The following is an 18,740-nucleotide window of genomic DNA, read 5'->3' on the forward strand; positions in this document are numbered from 1 at the left end:
TAAGAAAAGTCACATCTGTTTTGTTTTCTCCTAGATTCTGGTAAGTTGGAGAAGTTGTCAAATCATATTATTACCGTAAATATTGTCAGTTCACGTTAATGTTTTGAACTACCAATGTGCTATGCTTGAGCTGTGTTTCACCTGTCAGTAAAATGACATCTCTGTATCTGTACACAAGCTCTGTTTTCTTGTATTCTTCTATTTATTGGTGCTAAAATTAGGGTGCGCGTTATAAACAGGTACAATAATTTTCCCTAGATTTTACAAGTAAATTTGGGGTGCGCATTATACACGTGTGCGCCTTATATTCGGGAAATTACGGTAACTGATTTGGCTCCCGCTGAAGGCGATAGACGTCCAATCCATTTGAAGTGGGAGGACTGCCCTCCTAGTTCAAATGAATTGGACTTCTGCTATAACAAACTAATTTAAAAAGTTTTAATTGATTTTACAAGATAAAAAAACACGACTGGACAGTCGTCATTGTCAGTGGAACTGAAAGAACTAACTTTTACTAGCATTCGCCAGTGTACAGTATGTTGTCTAACAGCTAAGCTGCTATGCTCAGGCACGAAAATGGGTCTGGGGTTAAAAAGGTGAGAAGGGTGTGGAGGAAATATGTTCCGGTGTTCAGTCATTCCTTACTACACGGCGAAACGTGCTACACAATGCTAAGCGCGCTTGCGCATGCATCCACACGCATGCACACATCGGTTGGATACTTTTTGCATGTACTACCATCTCATACTTTTAACCATTGTGTTTTTTGTGTTAGCTTTGAAGCAGTTGACCACATTAGTCACGTAGCGTATTTAAACTGTCCTTATTTGATATAACTACATTTAAATATTTTCTGCAGGCATTTTTTTTAGTACGTTATTCCTGTATGCATCTAAACACAACAAGTTTAGAGCGCACAGTAGTACTTTGGGTGTCAAATTCGACTAATGTAGGACGTTTCGCCGATGTAGGAGATTTTGGCAGAACCCCGGTACACTGTACAACTAGGGCTGTCCCAAACGACTAATTTTCTCCCGGTTAGTCAGCCGACTATTTTTGCCCTTTTTTTTTCCTCACTAATTTAGCAATGAAATTTTTGATGACGCTTATTAACTCACAAAAACCTATTGTAACACTTAAATTCTTTATTAAAGTACCAATAACACGTAAATAACAACAATGAATCACGAATAAACAATGAGGTCAAATGCCGATAGCATTAACTAGTGCAAAATGATGGAACCTAAACAGATTCAGAACACTGACTTCGCCTTTCCAACATGATTGAAAACAATTCTTATAAAAATATCTAGCATTAATATTTTAGTATACTATTATATATAATAGTATTATAATACTCATTGCCAATCAGATTTTTCATAAAGGGTGTCCTTTTAAAGCTATTCTTAGTGTAGAATCTGAATTCTGAAGTACAGTATGTGGGATTAACTCCAGAAATCGTTATTTATATGACGAACATGAAGTGCTTTTATTTTGAAATGTTTACCGGACGTACATTCGCTAAACGGCTCACCGCTTTACACTCCGCAAAAGTCAGTAATCTTTTTTTAATTTGCAAATGCTGTTAACCTGCGATTTTTCACGTTTGAAGTGTCACCTTTTAACCGCACGTTTGGGTTTTGGAAAAGACTGCCAATGTTTTATAGCAGGCTAAAGGAGGTTGTCTTTTCCCCCCCATTAGCCTCAATGTAGCAATGCTAACGTTTACAGTGTTTAATATACATGTTTCCTTATTTTGTATGTTTGAACTTAATTAACTTAATTCTACGGCATGTTGATAACCAATAAACTTCTGTGAAAGGAACTTGAGTCTCATATGCCATCAAAAAGCACTTGTACACGCACGCACAAATGTATGCACGCGACGATAAAACGCAGCCGTGAAAATTATCACCTTCATTTTTATTTACTGTGCGATAAATTGACTCACTGCATATCACGAAAGGCTTAGCAACTTCAATTAAACATGTCGTTATTAGTAAGATGGACTTACAAATTGGGTGACGGCGCTTTAGGTGTTCATTCACGGCCAACGTGCAGCCAAGCTTGGCATTGAGGAGACAGGAAAACAGTGAACCCTCCTTTGTTTCGTTGAAATAAGTCAATGTTTTGGCCACTCTGGTGCACTTTTTTGACTTTGTATCGCTTTCCCCGCTTGCATACCAAGCGTCCGACATTTAAAAAAAAATCTCCCGACCCCCCCTGCTTAAAAAATTTCTGCTCGGATCTACACAATTCACGAAGGTCACCCTTTTTGACTTCAAAACGGCGAATTTCGCCGAAAGGTGAGAGATTTTCATGCCTGTATGCTATGTCGCGGTAACGATTACACCTAAAAACGGCATGAGTGCACCATGTAAGCTCTTCTTTTCTAACCTTGAAAAGTGGTGTGCTGTGGGCTTTCTTTAGCGACTCTTCCAGACTGAAACTGAACAAGACCTCGGCTTCGGCGTCCCTCAGAACGTAGCTCTGCTCATCTGGAGCACAAAATACAACATGTTAGAGACTCCGTCAACAGGAAAAAGCTAACGCTAGTCCCTGTGTAGAAATCGGAAGCCACGTCAACGTTAAGAAACGTACCGACGAATTTCTGGCTCCTCCAGCTTTCTTCCAGCCAATCCGGGGTGACGATGTGTTTTACCACAGACATCGCGCTGAGAAATTTGACAGTGCGCTTCACTTTACTGGCCACCAAGTGCGTCGTCTTCAGGCTGCCATCTGCTACTTCGCCACCTAAAGCATTAAGCCTCTGACAAAGGGAGATGCCAGAATGTCTGTGCCAAAGTCCAATGATTCTTGTAATGTGAATTGAAATGAGTGTATTACTTCAAATGGACTGGACGTCTAGGACTGGCAATGGCAGCCAAAGAGTTACCAAATACACATAAAAGCATTGGAGGAGTACATAGGTACATATAGTATTGATAAAAAAGAAAAAAATAATAGATATAATACAGAAAAATACAGCAAGAAATTTTAAAATCCTAAAATCAAAAAAAATTAAAAATATAGAACATTTAATTTATAAGTCATTTCTTGATTGCAAAATATATTTCAATTTCTCAACGATTTTGATTTAAAATCATTTTTAATTTCGATATTTTCTTTTAAAAAAGATTTTTAAAATATAACAAACATACAGCTAGAAATTTAATAATCCTAAAAATAATAATAATAACAATAAATGTAAAAATTGAAAATTAAAACTAAACTGGTTTTTAATTAATTTTGAAAAATGAGTGAATTCTTCATTTTTTATGTTTTTTTTTTTGCAAAAAATATTTCAAAATTTCAGTGTTTTGTTTTAAAATCATTATTTTGAATTAATTTTCCATATTTTCTTCAATTTTCTTTTTGGATTTTTTTTTTAATGTTTTGTATTTTAAATCTTTTATCTTAAAATAATATTCTATATTTTCTAGCATTTGTCAATTTAAAAAAGTAAAAATAAAATATAGAATTGATAGAAAATATAAAAGAAAAATAGCTAAATTCAAAAATCCTAAAATTAAAAAAAAAATAATAATAAAAGTAAATATAGACATTTTTTTTTAAATCCTATTTATTTTATGTCTCACAAAAATATCTAAATCTTTGATTGTATTATTATTATTATTGTTATATTCAATATTTTAAATTAATATTCTATATTTTCTAACATTTTTAATATTAAAAAGTAATATAGAACTGACAAAAAATATAGAAAAATAAACAGAAAAATACAGAAATGAAAAAAATCCTAAAACAATTTTTTTTAAATAACTTAATTAAAATATACAAAATTAAAAAGCTTTTTAAATTAGTCATAAAAAATGAATTCCTCTGATCAATTTTTTGTGTTTTACAACAAATATTTACATTTTTAAGCTTTATTTTAAAAATGATTTTCCATCTTTTTTTTAAAAAAAAATATTTTGATTTAAAATAAAAACAAAAAAATTGGTTTTTATTTTAAAATAATGTTATTTTCTACCATTTATAATGAATTTTTTAAAATTTTAATTATATTTTCATTTCAATTTTTATTTATATTTGTTACAATAACAAAAAAAAGAAAGTAGAATATTTTCATATACTCATGTATTCCCCAAATACAAATAAATTCAGGCAAAAAAAAGTTGGATGTGATATAATATAAGGAACAATGACATGACAGAAAGAATGATATTAACTTGAGTGTACCTTTGTGTATTGCTGAACCTGAGAGGGCTCAAACCCTGTGAAAACAACAATCGGAGTGGACTCCGGTGGAAGCTTCTTACTGGGGGACTGGAGGTCCTCCATTCTGCTCAAACACAAAATCAGCATTGGAGAAAATGGATAAAAGTAGATCATGTAAAAAGGCGGTCATGTGACTGACCTGGCCTTTTTATTGACGGGTTGGTTCGTGGCGTCGGCCAGCTTCTGTTTCTGGATAAGTTGCAGGTTCTAAATACCAAATCAAGAAAACCACAACTCAACCGGTGTCGGAAATGTACTGTTCCGAGTACAGTGACTTGACCTGGGAGTTTTTCCAAATACGACTCATTGATCGGTCGTCGGTGATTATTGCATGTTTTGAGTTACAAGCAAAGGTGGGTAGTGTACATATACTAGTGTTGGTCTTCACAGGGAGCAGCTGGATTCAGCCATGTGAAATGAGTTACAGTATATCATATTCACTGTTGCCATTTAAGGCCAAATCAATAAAACTAAATGTAAACACTTTCAAAACACAGCATTACAACACCACTTTAATTAAACGAATACTCGAAGCAGCAACACACTAATGTGGCTCATGACTTGAGTATTCCTTTCGCCTAATACTTTTCTACTTGTACTTGAGTATATTCTTTGGATGACTACTTTTACTTGAATAATATTTTAGAAGTAACGCGACTCTTGGTTACAAGCATCACCTCAAAAAATATGGCTTTCATCTCAAAACACCATATGAGTAGAATCAGTCACAAACTCACCGCTAAGGCTTCTTGAGATATTTTGATTGGTGCCCTCCAAGGAGCTAAAAAAAAACAACAACAAAAGGAGTCAAAACAGTTGAAGTCATGTTCACCCAGTAAATGGATGACTCAAATAGGACTGCAGCTCTCGATTATTTACGTAATTAATTAATCAATCGATTAGTTAGTTCGAATAATCCAGTCATCGGATTACGAACATTTGCTGCGTTGCAGAATACAATTTAGGAGATTTTAAAAAGGAAACAAGGGTTTATGACTGTAATAACATTTACTTTTAGCTTGCTAAGATTACCTGAGAAAACAATATAAAATTCCTGCGTGTTTCTTCAAACGATGCTGAATTGCACTTTCATTTCGCAAGATTAATAAATGCATTTAAAAGTCAATTAAAACACCTGAGCTTAGCCTCAAACAGTATAAAAATGCGGTAAATAAAAGAGAACAAGAGTCAAACTAAATACAACAAAAGAACAATTGGCTAACTTGCATAGCAAAAGTCCGCTAGCTTAAATGCTATAAAATGCTATTGTTTTTTTTTTTTTTTTTTTGCAAAGCTTTAAACAAATCGTTCAAAAACATTTTCCCACAAAAAAACTGCCAAATATACTTCTAAACTAAATAACGAATGAATAAACAAAGAGTATCTCAAACAAAAATTTACCTTATGTTGGTCTTAACAGGGAGCAGCTACAGTGGTGTGAAAAAGTATCTGAACTTTTTGGAATTTCTCACATTTCTGCATTAAATCCCCATCAAATGTGATCTAATCTTTGTCAAAATCACACACACGAATAAACTGTCTATTTTAACTAAAACCAACCAAACAGTTATAGGTTTTCATATTTTAATAAAGATAACATACAAACAATGACAGAAGGGGGAAAAGAGGTAAGTGAACCCTCTGCCTAAGGAGACTTAAAGAGCAACTGAAACCAATTTTTACCAAACAATTAAAGTCAGGTGTGTGCCCAATCACTTATGGGTGGTTTAAACCTGCCCACTATAAAACACACCTGGTATGAATTGTCTTGATGAGAAGCATTGTCAAATGTGCATCATGGCTTGGTCAAAAGAGCTGTCTGAAGACCTGCGATCAAAGATTGTTGATTTGTATAAAGCTGGGAAAGGATACAAAGCCATCTCTAAAAGCCTAGATGTTCATCAATCGACAGTCAGAGAAGTTGTCTACAAATGGAGCGTTTGGCACTGTTGCTTCTCTCCCAAGGAGTGGCTGTTCACCAAAAATGACGCCAGGTGTTCAGCGCAGAATCAGAGAGGTAAAAAAGAACCCTAGTAGAGTGTCTGCTAAAGACTGACAGAAATCACTGCCACAGTCCAATATCTATGTGCACACATCAACTATATGGCCAAGTTGGTGTGCAAGGGAGGACTCCATGGAGGAAGCCACTGCTGTCTAAAAAAAACATTTTTGCTCGTTTAATTTTCGCAAAAAGGCACCTGGACCCTCCACGGAAGTTTTGACAAAATATTTTGTGGACTGATTAAACCAAAGTTGAACTGTTTGGGAGTAAAACACAACGTCATGTATGGAGGAAAAATGGAACAGCTCACCAACATGAACACCTCATCCCTACCGTGAAGCATGGTGGAGGGATCATCATGATTTGGGGCTGTTTTGCTACCTCACGGCATGGACAGCTTGCAATCATTAACGGAAGAATGAATTCAAAAGTTTTGCAGGAAAACCTGAGGCCGTCTGTCAGACACTTGAAGCTAAAAAGAGGACTGATGCTGCAACAAGACAATCCAAAACACAGAAGTAGATCAACATCAGAATGGTTTCAGAAGAACAAAATAAAGGTTCTAGAGTGGCCAAGTCAAAGTCCAGACTTTAACCCCATTGAGATCCTCTGGCATGACCTAAAGACAGCGATTCATGCCAGACATTCCAGGAATCTGACTGAACTACAGCAGTTTTGTAGTGAAGCATTGGCCAAGATTAGTCCTGATCAATGTGCCAGACTGATCTGCAGCTCCAGGAAGCATCTGGTTGAAGTTATTGCTGCCAAAGGGGGGCCCACAAAATATTAAATGTGATAATTCACTTACTTATTTTTCCCCCTTCTGTCATTGTTTGCATACTATCCTCATTCAGATATGAAAACCTATAAATGTTTGGCTACTTTTAGTTAAAACAGACACTATTTTTTCATCTGTGTGATTTTGACAAAGATCAAATCACATTTGATGGTGATTTTAAGCAGAAATGTGAGAAATTCCGAAAGGTTCAGCCATGTTCGACAAGTTATGGTATATTCACTGCTCCCACCAGAGGGCAGGGTATCCACCCAAAAATAAATGCAACACTTTCAAAACCAACCATTATAATGTCACCCTAATTAAACGAATCCTTGAAGCAGCAAAATTTGATTTGAAGCTTCCCCCCCCCCCCCCCCCCTAATCGAGTTAATCGTTGGAGCGCTATACTCAAATACGATTTGTACTTACCAAGCAGGTTCTGGACTAGCTGTAGATTTGGTACCAGAGGCTCAGGATGTGTAAAAATGGAATATCTGCTGTGCTGAATTTGTCTTAGCGCTTCAAAGTTCCCCAACAGAATATCACACATCCACTGGGCGTTTACACATGGAATCTTCCACTCTTTCGCCTTCTCATACTTTAGCCCGCTGGGTCTGCAGAGGAAAAACCCGCAACACAAACATTAACCAGACTTATTATTCTGGAAAATTGCTTTGTGATAACTACTATTGCTCCCAGTTAATCTCTGTACATGTATTTTATTTTCCTTACTCTTTGCAGATAAGGACCGTGTTGCTCCGGCACAGGTAGCCGGTGTATCTGGCACCGGCCAAGTACGCCATCAACTTCAAGTCGTCCCTGTCGGCGTCCACAAAACCAGTCACAGATACGATCTGAGAGCAAGAAAAGTGGATTACAATAGCACAAGACAGCAATAAAAGTTTGTAAAAGTAGTTTGTGTGGCATCTACACACAGAAGTCTGACAGGACCTTTTTATTTTTACTTTGGTGTTTGTCATCACGTTTTTCATTTATTTTCCTTTTTTATGTACAGCTTCTCTCTTGGATCTTTTAAATGTGCTATACAAATACAGTTGATCAATTGATAAAGAAACAGCATGAAGCTAACGCAAAAAAATAATTTGTTTTTAAAGGGAACCACAGACAGAAAGACTTGTCGTTCCTAACAGATAAATGTTAGTACGAGTTATTATAATTTGTATTCAAACCCTATTAATGTTTTTGTTTTTATAAAATTTGAAAAATAGCTTAATTAGGGTGTCGCCATTGTTGTTGACGACGCAATGCACTCTGGGCGGTCACGTCACTGGGCTGTGCTGCCGTACTTTCACAGTGTCACTCGTTAACTACATAAACATGTCGTCGGTTCTGTCCTTTCAGTTTTAACCCGAGCAGAAAAGTGATGGGAAGGACAGCACTGTCGATATTTCACAAAATGAGCAGCAAAAGCAATTAAATGAAGGTTTTCAGCAGGATTCGAACCAGCGTTTCCCGTGAGACAGACGAGTGCATAGACCACAGGACGATACTAAAACCTGAAAAGGAAATGCAACTGAAAAGAAATGAATAATAACATAGGGATTGCGTAAAAGGGTTAACTGAACACGCAAAAAAAAAAAAAAAAAACACTTAATCGCGAAAAGGGTTACACAAAAAGGGTCCGTGATAATAGGTCGGGATCAAAAAACAAAACAAAAAAAACCAAGGGAAAACCACGGTGAGAGGTAGACAAACGAAAAAGAAACAAGGCAATGATGCAACTAACAACGAAGGGATATACAAACAGTCAAATGGCAGCAAGTCAATATCTCAGGAAGCCGCCTAGGATCGGTTTTTAAGATGTTGCTGATGAGCTGGATTTGGACGCAAGAAGGATGTTGGGAACTCATCCCAAATTTTTGTAACAAAACAATCAGACCAGCAGCAGAAATCATGCCAGTCATCATGCTAGCTTCGCTTGCTAGCTAGCACAGCTATTCTCTCAGTCCAGGCCATCACTTCCAGTTTGCATTGCGCGCGTAAAACATGGCGCCCTCTGTCGGTCAAAACATGTACTAAACAATGAACTCAATACAACTTAACATTAGTGCTGCAACAATTCATCGATTAACTGGAGTATTCGATGAGAAAAAAAATATTCAAATTAAATTTTGCTGCCTCGAGTATTCGATTAAAGTGGCGTTGTTATGGTTTGTTTTGAAAGTGTTTGCATCTCTTTTTATTTATTTGGGTGGATACACTTCCCTCTAGTCTGCCTCATTTCACATAGCTAAATCCAGCTGCTCCCTGTTAAGACCACCATAAGCTAAGTTTTTGTCTGAGCTAATGTTTTTTTAATGCATTCGTAATTTAGTTTAGAGGTATATTTAACCGTTTTTGTGGGAATATGTGTTTGAACTATTTGTTAAGAGCATTGTAAAAAAAGTTGGCATTTTATAGCATTTAAACTAGCAGACTTTTGCTATGTAAGTTAGACAATTGTTTTGTTGCACATATATCCTCATTTATTTTTTTACACCGTTTGAGGCTCACGTCAGGCATTTTAATTTTTTTATGTTCCTTATCCGATTACTCGATTATTCGAACTAACTAGTTCATCGATTAATTTACTAAAATAATTGATAGCTAGAGGCCTACTAAATATTAAAAGATTTTTAAATCAATGGCAATTATATATGTTTATGAACATATTTTAGTAAAAGAGAACAATTGTGGCTTCGTAGAGCCTCCAAGTCTTTAATTCTGAGGTACCCTTTATTTAAAAAAAAATAATAATAATAATTTTAAATCAAAAACCCAATCCTTTTCACTAGATTCCGATCCTCTGAAAAATGGCACAATCAGCCTGATTTCCGATAAAGTGATTGGATGGGGGACATTCCTACCATTGCCTCTACATTTGGCAAGATTCCCAGGTCACTTCCTGTTCTGGAACCCCAGAAATGACCCAAAATCAACAGGAAGTGACTGAAAATCAACAGCAAATGACCCGAAAAGCCCCAAAATTAAACTGTCTAAATTGGTTGTCATTGGCCGCCATGGACATCCAATCTGTTTGAAGTGGAAGGAATGGCGGCGAATGAACATTCCTCCTAGTTCAAATATTTGGACGTCTACTAGTGATCAACCCAATTCAATTCACAGCAGAACGATTAAAAAAAGCTTGTTTTTCTGTTTATTACTTGTATAGTAAAATATTGTAAAATGATTTCCTGACCTATGTATTGATAATCACCATATTGTAAGATTATCGTTATCGCGAGCCTTGTATCCCAAATCGTATCGTATTGAGAGCTGCCAAGAGGTTCCCACCCCTACTATACATACATGTTGAGAACAAGGCTTGGCTCCAGGAGGAAAGGCAAATGGCAGATGCAGTGTTCGATGAGGAGGCACCATTCTCTTGCGTTTGACCACCGTGTTGAGCCAGTGGACCGTTATGCAGCGTTTCCCCTCTCTGAGGGCCTGGTGGGAGCGACACAAGTGCCACAATGACAAGGGTGTCAAAACAAACAGAACATCTTGACATGCTGCTTAGCAAGCATGTGTCATTTTTTACATATTGAATCTTGTTTGTCTGCGTTAGCAAAAAAAAAAAAAACAGCCTCTAACGCAGTATTTCATGCCATTGTATGCACAAATCATTCTTACCTGCACATACATGTTGCTGACCTGACTCTCACAAAGCAGGTGAGTACAGCGACTGGTCAGGGTGGGATCCACGGCACCCCCGTAGGTTTGGATCACCTGCAATTGAAGGAGGGGGAAATAGTTTCTATAGTTACAGTGCATTCAATTCCATTGATGATATTGATATCCAATCATGTCAAGGTTTCCCCTACATAAAAAAGATTGTGGTACACCGCCAAACCAAAATCTTGCAGATGAGATGTTTTATTTTGTTTATATTAGGGCTGTCAAAATTATCGCGTTAACGTGCGGTAATTAATTTTTTTAATTAATCAGGTTAAAATATTTGACGCAATTAACGCACATGTCCCGCTCAGACAGTATTCTGCCTTTTGGTAAGTTTTACAGCAAGGCTTTTTGTGCTGCAGCACAACAGCGAACTCTTGTGGTCGCTTTGCGACATGGTTTATTTTTTTCTTGCCAGTTCATATGGCTGCACGACGTCTCGGGCTGAAGCCTACGTTGTAATGTTGTGCTTATATGATCCTTGGACAAGATTTGTCCGTAAGTATGGTTGTTGTAGAGAATGTACATGTTATGTTAGTAAGCGAAATGTTCTATTTTTTGTATGAGACGCTTTTTGTTTATGTTTAGTGAACCTGTATAGCGTGCTAAGCTAACGTTGTTGCTAATGCAATGCTTGTGTACTTTTTTTTTTTGTAGTTTTACGACGGTCTAAAGAGGACAATGGTTTGAGGCTATTTTATTAATAAATCAGATGAAAAAGGAAGAAGTCTGATTATTAAGGCGTCGTTCACTAGCTGTCTAGCTTTGGAAAAAGTAGACGCTTCGGAGTGAGGACAGCATAGACAGATTTAAATGACAGTAGAGTGAAATGCCCACTACAGTTCTTATGTACCGTATGTTGAATGTACAGTGGGGGGAACAAGTATTTGATACACTGCCAATGGGAAAATCCACTGTATATATCCATCTTGTGTCTTATCTTTCCATTCAATGTATTTTACAGAATATATATAATTTACAGAAAAATATGGCATATTTTATAGATGGTAATTAACTGCTGTTATTAACTCGATTAAAATTTTTAATCGTTTGACAGCCCTAGTTTATATTTTTAAAGCCATTTCAAACTAGTGGCAGCCTAGTGTGAAGAGTTCAGCAGCAGCCCATTCATCTTTTTGGCAAAAGTGAGCGGTGGACAGCTGTTCGTTCATCCGCCATCCCTCCCACTTCAAACAGATAGCACGTCTATGGCCGTCAGTGGGAGCCAATCCTAGGCAACGAGTTCATTTTGGGGCATTTCAGGTCATTTGCTGTTGAATTTTAGTCAGTTTTCTGTTGATTTTGGGTTACTGAACAGGAAGTGACTCGAGAATAGTGCTGCAACGATGAATCTATTGACACGAGTGATTCGATAAGAAAAAAAGATAAGAATTAAATTTTGCTGCTTCGAGTATTCGTTTAATTAAAGTGGCGTTGTAATGGTTTGTTTTGAAAGTGTTTGCATTTAGTTTTATGGATTTAGGTGGCTGCACTGCCATCTAGTGGCAACAGTGACTATGACATAACCCATTTCACATGGCTGAATCCAGCTGCTCCCTGTTAAGACCAACATAAGCTACAAGTTTTTGTTTGAACTAATGTTTTTTTTAATGCATTTGTAATTTAGTTTATAGGCATATATAGCCATTTTTGTGTGAAAATGTGTTTGGACCATTTGTTGAGAGCATTTACCAAAAAAAAAAACAAAGGGAAACATTAGCATTTTATAGCATTTAAGCTAGCGGACCTTCGGTATGTAAGTTTGCCAATCGTTTTGTTGTAACTAGATCCTCTTTTATTTATTTTTTCATACCATTTGAGGCTCAGTTTAAGTATTTTAATGTTATGTTCCTTATCCGATTACTCAATTATTCGAACTAACTAATTCATCGATTAATCAACTACTAAAATAATCGATAGCTACAGCCCTACTCGACTCAAAATCAACAGGAAGTAACTTGTAAATGCCCTAAAATCAACAGGAAGTAATCTGTAAATACCCAAAAAAAAGACTGACTGTGAATGCTATGGTTTCAGTGCCATTGACGGCGTTACATGTCCAATCCAGTCAAAACGAATTGAATGACAATTAGCTAACATAGACACAACTCTAATGGAAAATGTTGGTAGCAACCTGTAAAATTAAAAATAAATAAATAAAACAGTCGCACTTAAATTTTAAAACGATACATCGATTCTTGGCGGGAGCACATCGATAACATTTTGGGCTGTAAAATATCGCAATGTATCATCACCTTTTTGATATGATAAATTTTGTCAAATATGTCAGAGGAGGCGTTGCCAGATAAAGTGACGTGACTAAGAGACATAACTGTTACCATAGCTGCAACAACAACAATCATAGATAAAGGGGAACTAGTTTCATTTTATTTTTTTTAACTGTGTGATATCATTGAGAGTGGATCCTTTGGACTGTTCCTTCTTTAAAGAGAGCTTACGGTACAGTAATGTTTACCTACAAGCAGGCAAAACAGGATTATGTAGCTAGCGGGGTAGCTGGCATATGAATGTCAGCAAACTGACGGAATTTCAAAACAGGCTCACAAATTAACAAATGATAACAGAATTGGTTGGGGAAGCACAATTTCATTCTTCAACAACCTGATTGTTTCTTTTTAGCGTAACTTTGATATCTTACCCGTTTCCATGAGGCCAGCAGTTGTTTGTCCGCTATCTGTTCTGGGTAGTCAGCAATGGCAAAGACACATCCTAGCATAAAGCCATCCTGTGGAACTGTGGGACAAAAAATAAAATTAGAAGCATATCCAATTCCAGCCACAACAAAAATAAATGTTAAAAGTTTGTGTAGCTCAGTAAACAATTGGTGTTTTCTGGAATGAAAAAACTTGTGGCAGTCGCCTGCAGATGGATTAAACGACATTTCATTTTCCAGCGGCTGTGTGAAAGATGAATAGTAATAAGGTAATGAATCCAGTTGTGGCTAAACAATAGCATATGACGGTTAGCAACCGTGCGGCTAACTGTGGGCGTCATGCCAGCAAGTGAACGCTAGGCCAATGTTTATTCTGTATATCAGGGGTCGGGAACCTATGGCTAGATCCGGCTCTTTTGACGGCTGCATCTGGCTCGCAGACAAATCTTTAGTTATTAAAAAGTTTCGTTATACAGTCCCTGACAAAAGGCTTGTCGCTTATCCATTTTGTTGAAACAATTGCTAATAACCTGACTTTTACTTATTCAACTGGTTTCAGAAATGGCTCATATGAAAGCTAAGACCTTCCCAAGTGATGATAAATGTACAAAAATATAGTTGTTTCACTGAAAAAAGATTTATCATTTAATGAAGACATAAAGGTCAAATTTTGGCAAGACAAATTTTGTCGCCTACAGAAAGTAGTGTGAAATTGAACAAAAAAATGTACTTCAAATACAAAAATACGTTACATAACATAAGTGAATCAAGTAGTGGTGCTGTGAGATCCAAATGTTATGTTAAAATATTTTGTATGGCTTCCATGGGTTTGAAGGACTGCATCCATGCAGTTCGGCAAGGATTCATACAATTTATCGATGAAGTCCTCAGGAACATAAAGAAAGCAGTCTTGCATGCCTCCCAGAGTTCATCAACATTCTTGGGTTTTGTCTTCCATGCTTCCTCTTTCATCCTACCCCAGACATGCTCAATGATGTTCATGTCTGGTAACTGGGCTGGCCAGTCCTGGAGGGTCTTGATCTTCTTTGCCTTGAGGAGCTTTGAGGTAGAGATTAAAGTATGTGATGGAGCACCATCCTGCTTCATAATTTGTCCCTTTTTATGGTTAGAAATGTAACCGCCCCATACTGGATGTAACCCCAGACCATGATTTTGCCAACACCAAACTTCACTGTTTCCTGAGTGAATCTCAGATCCATGCGGGCTCCAGTAGGTCTCCTGCAATATTTACGGCGACTGTGGTGTAATTCAATGGAAGATTCATCTAAAAAAATGCACCTTTTGCCACAAAACAGTGAAGTTTGGTGATGGCAAAATCATGGTCCGGGGTTACATCCAGCATGGGGGTGTGCGAGAGATCTGCAGGGTGGAAGGCAATAAATAAATAGTCTGAAATATCAACAAATCTTGGCTACCTCTTACATTCCTAACCATAAAAAAGGACAAATTCTGCAGCAGGATGGCGCTCCACCGCATACTTCAATCTCTACCTCAAAGTTCCTCAAGGCAAAGAAGATCAAGATCCTCCAGGACTGGCCAGCCCAGTCACCAGACATGAACAGGATGAAAGATGAAGCATGGAAGACGAAACCCAAGAATGTTGATGAACTCTGGGAGGCATGCAAGACGTTTTTCTTTTATGTTCTTGATGACTTCATCAATAATTTGTATGAATCCTTTCTGAACCGCATGGATGCAGTCCTTCAAGCCCATTGAAGTCAGACAATATATTACATTTGGATCTCACAGTACCACTATTTAATTCGTTTATGTTATGTAACATATTTTTGTATTTGAAGTACATTTTTTTGTTCAATTTTTGCACTACTTTCTGTAGGCGACAAAACTTTTGTCTTTCCAAAATTTGACCTTTATGTCTTCATTAAATGATAAATCTTTTTTCAGTGAAACAAATATATTTTTGTACATTCAACATAATTTGGGAAGGTGTTAGCTTTCATATGAACCATTTCTGAGACCAATTGAATGATTAAAAGTCAGGTACAAAATGGATAAGCGACAAGACTTTTGTCAGGGACTTTAGAGTGTGGCTTATGGTCTGAGCACTAACAGGCTGACCCCCCACCTCTTCAATCAATGCAGCAATGCTGACAGAAGCCCTGTAACGAGTCACATGACATTTTGGAGGGAATATGACAAGCAGTTCTGAATTTAGAAACCTGTACGTTTTTTCAAAGGGGTGTACTCACTTTTGTTGCCAGGTGTTTAGATATTAATGGCTATATTTTGAGTTATTTTGAGGGGAAAATGAATTAACTCTATTATATAAGCTGCGCACAGACTACTTTTCATTGTACCAAAGTGTCATTTTGTCAGTGTTATCCCATGAAAAGATATACCATATTGTCCCGAATATAAGACATTTTTTTTTTTTTTGCATTGAAATAAGACTGAAAAAGAGGGGGTCGTCTTATATTCGCGGTCTAGACATTATACCCATTCACGACGCTAGATGGCGCCAGATATCATTGAAGTGAAGTTCTGTCATGACTAGGGTTGTCAAAATTATCGCGTTAATGGGCTGTATTTTTTTTTTTTATCAATCACATTAAAATTTTTCACGCAATTAACGTACATGCCCCGCTCAAACAGATTAAAATGACAGCACAGTGCAATGCCAACTTGTTACTTGTGTTTTTTTGGAGTTTTGTCGCCCTCTGCTGGCGCTTGGGGGCGACTGATTTTATGGGCTTAAGCACTTATGAGCATTGTGTAATTATTGACATCAACAATGGCGGGCTACTAGTTTATTTGTTTGATTGAAAATTTCACCAATTTTACTAAAACGAAAACATTGAGGGGTTTTAATATAAAATTTCTATAACTTGTACTAACATTTATATTTTAAGAACTACAAGTCTTTCTATTCATGGATCGTTTTAACAGAATGTTAATAATGTTAATGTCATCTTGTTGATTTATTGTTATAATAAACAAATACAGTACTTATGTACCATATGTTCAATGTATATATCCATCTTATCTTTCCATTCCAACAATAATTTACAGAAAAATATGGCATATTTTATAGATGGTTTGAATGAAGATTAATTAATTTTTAAGCTGTAATTGACTCGATTAAAAATTTTAATCGTTTGACAGCCCTAGTCATGACAGATCTCAGCTACTCTCCCCATTCACGACGCTAGATGGCGCCAGATTTCAATGTCGCGATGTTCTGTCATGACAGATCTCAGCTACTCTCAAGTTTAACCAGTTGGCATTATTTTATTGCAATGTTTTTCCTTATTCAGATTTGTTTCAAGACTACAGTTACAGTTAGACTTCACTTTGATGGTTAATGCAATTATTGCAATGTTGTTGTTTTATCACAATAGATTGGTTTATTTACATTTCAAAAACCAGAAGCCATTCATTTACGAATGTGATTGCACTTCAGTTTACATATTTAAATGTTCAGATATTAAGATTTGAATGAGGCAAAATAACATGCTTTTTCTCTCAAATATATTGTTATTAGTGCTGCAACGATTAATCGATTAACTCGAGTATTCCATTAGAAAAAAATATTCGAAATAAATTTTATTGCTTCGAGTATTCGTTTAAAGTGGCGTTGTAATGGGTGGTTACACTACCCTCTGGTCTGCCTCATTTCACATGGCTGAATCCAACTGCTCCCTGTTAAGACCAACATAAGCCAAGTTTTTGTTTGAGGTAATGTTTTTTTTAATGCATTCATAATTTAGTTTATAGGTATTTTTAGCATTTTTTTGTGGGAACATGTGTCTGAACCATTTTTTAAGAAGAGCATTGTAAAAAAAAAAAACGTTAGCATTTTATAGCATTTAAGCAAGCGGACTTTTGCTATGTAAGTTAGCCAGTTCTTTTGTACATAGATCCTTATTTATGTTTTTATACCATTTGAGGCTCAGCTCAGGTATTTTAATTTTTCATGCATGTTCCTTATCCGATTACTCGATTATTCGAACTAGTTCATCGATTTATCGACGACTAAAATAATTGATAGCTGCAGCCCTAATTGTTATAATTATTTGTTTCAGATGTACTGTAATTATTTTCTGTATAAAAATTTGGTGTTCAAAAAGTCTTTTTTCAAACTTGAGTCTTGAAAAAGAGGGGGTCGTCTTATAATCAGGGCCGTCTTATATCCGGGCCAATACGGTACTATATTTTTTCCTGGTGTCCTATAACATATAAATTTCATTTTTTTAGGAGAGTTTTATGTTTTTTCCTCGTCATGATGTACTTTCTGGCTGGTGCAACCTACAGTGGCCTCCATAATTATTGGCACCCCTGGTTAAGATGTGTTTTTTAGCTTCTAATATTTTTTTTATTCAAATGATATGGGACCTTAATGGAAGAAAAGAGAAAAATCCAACCTTCAATACAAGTGCATTTATTCAGTGGGGAAAAAATCCCTCAGGAAGAAATAATTATTTGACATCAAATCATGTGTGGCACAATTATTAGCACCCCTGGTGTTAATACTAAGTTTGTACAACCCCCTTTTGCCAACAAAACAAGGTCTGGGGACTGAGATGGCCGTGGGAGGTGCTTGATTTTGTGTCTGGTGAACCATTTCTGTCTAGATTTGGCCATATGTTTAGGGTCATTGTCTTGCTGAAAGACCCAGTGACGACCCATCTTCACCTTTCGGGCAGAGGGCAACAGATTTTGATTTAAAATGTCCTGGTATTTCAAAGCATTCATGATGCCCTGCACCTTAACAAGGTTCCCAGGACCTTTGGAAGCGAAACAGCCCCACAGCATCACTGACCCACCTCCATACTTCACAGTAAGTATGAGGTGCTTTTCAGCATGCACATCTTTCGTGGCACGCAAGACCCACTTAGAGTGTTTGTTGCCAAAAAGCTCAATCTTGGTCTCATCTGACCAAAGCACACGGTCCCAGGCTTCAACTTTTGTTGGCAAAAGGGGGTTGTACAAAGTATTAACACCAGGGGTGCTAATAATTAGAGGTGTGCAAAATTTCCGATTCTTAGATTATTCGCGATTCGGCCGTGGAAGATTCGAGAACGATTCACAAACATCCAAATTCCGATTATTGAAATATGCCAAGTAAAGCGGAAGTACAACACACTCAGCGCGCCGCGCGGTCTTCGGGAGCAATGAGGAAGAACGGAGCGAGAGTAGCTAAACATCATGCTTCTCATTACCCGGCCCGTCGGGTAATGCCAATGCTCAACTCACGGCTCTAGCTCAACTCATGCCACGTTATAAAAAAACACAACAACATACCTGACTGCTGCCGAAAAGCTGCTACAAAGTACATCCAGTGGCATCCACGTTACGGTAGATATCATTTATATGGGACTAGATGC

At 36.8% G+C, this 18,740-nt stretch overlaps 2 protein-coding genes across 2 annotated transcripts in view; one reads left to right on the forward strand and one right to left on the reverse strand.

The window, feature by feature from the left end:
• The window catches only part of paxip1 (PAX interacting (with transcription-activation domain) protein 1), a 36,491-nt gene that overhangs the window by 3,905 nt on the left and 13,846 nt on the right, over positions 1-18,740 (reverse strand). The window contains exons 10-19 of the mRNA XM_057856970.1: positions 13,360-13,454; positions 10,656-10,751; positions 10,332-10,469; positions 7,755-7,876; positions 7,452-7,636; positions 4,980-5,023; positions 4,382-4,449; positions 4,204-4,306; positions 2,602-2,770; positions 2,398-2,498 (exon numbers count right to left, since the gene is read on the reverse strand). Coding sequence (XP_057712953.1) covers positions 2,398-2,498; positions 2,602-2,770; positions 4,204-4,306; positions 4,382-4,449; positions 4,980-5,023; positions 7,452-7,636; positions 7,755-7,876; positions 10,332-10,469; positions 10,656-10,751; positions 13,360-13,454 — 1,121 coding nt within the window. The remainder of the gene's footprint in view (positions 1-2,397; positions 2,499-2,601; positions 2,771-4,203; positions 4,307-4,381; positions 4,450-4,979; positions 5,024-7,451; positions 7,637-7,754; positions 7,877-10,331; positions 10,470-10,655; positions 10,752-13,359; positions 13,455-18,740) is intronic.
• LOC130929637 (homeobox protein engrailed-2b) overlaps positions 12,973-18,740 on the forward strand; it is a 50,246-nt gene continuing 44,478 nt past the window's right edge. Inside the window, exon 1 of the mRNA XM_057856973.1 lies at positions 12,973-13,160. The gene's annotated coding sequence lies outside the window, so the exon portion shown is untranslated. The remainder of the gene's footprint in view (positions 13,161-18,740) is intronic.

Source organism: Corythoichthys intestinalis, chromosome 14 (assembly GCF_030265065.1).
Source record: "Corythoichthys intestinalis isolate RoL2023-P3 chromosome 14, ASM3026506v1, whole genome shotgun sequence".
In the NCBI taxonomy this organism is placed as follows: domain Eukaryota; kingdom Metazoa; phylum Chordata; class Actinopteri; order Syngnathiformes; family Syngnathidae; genus Corythoichthys; species Corythoichthys intestinalis.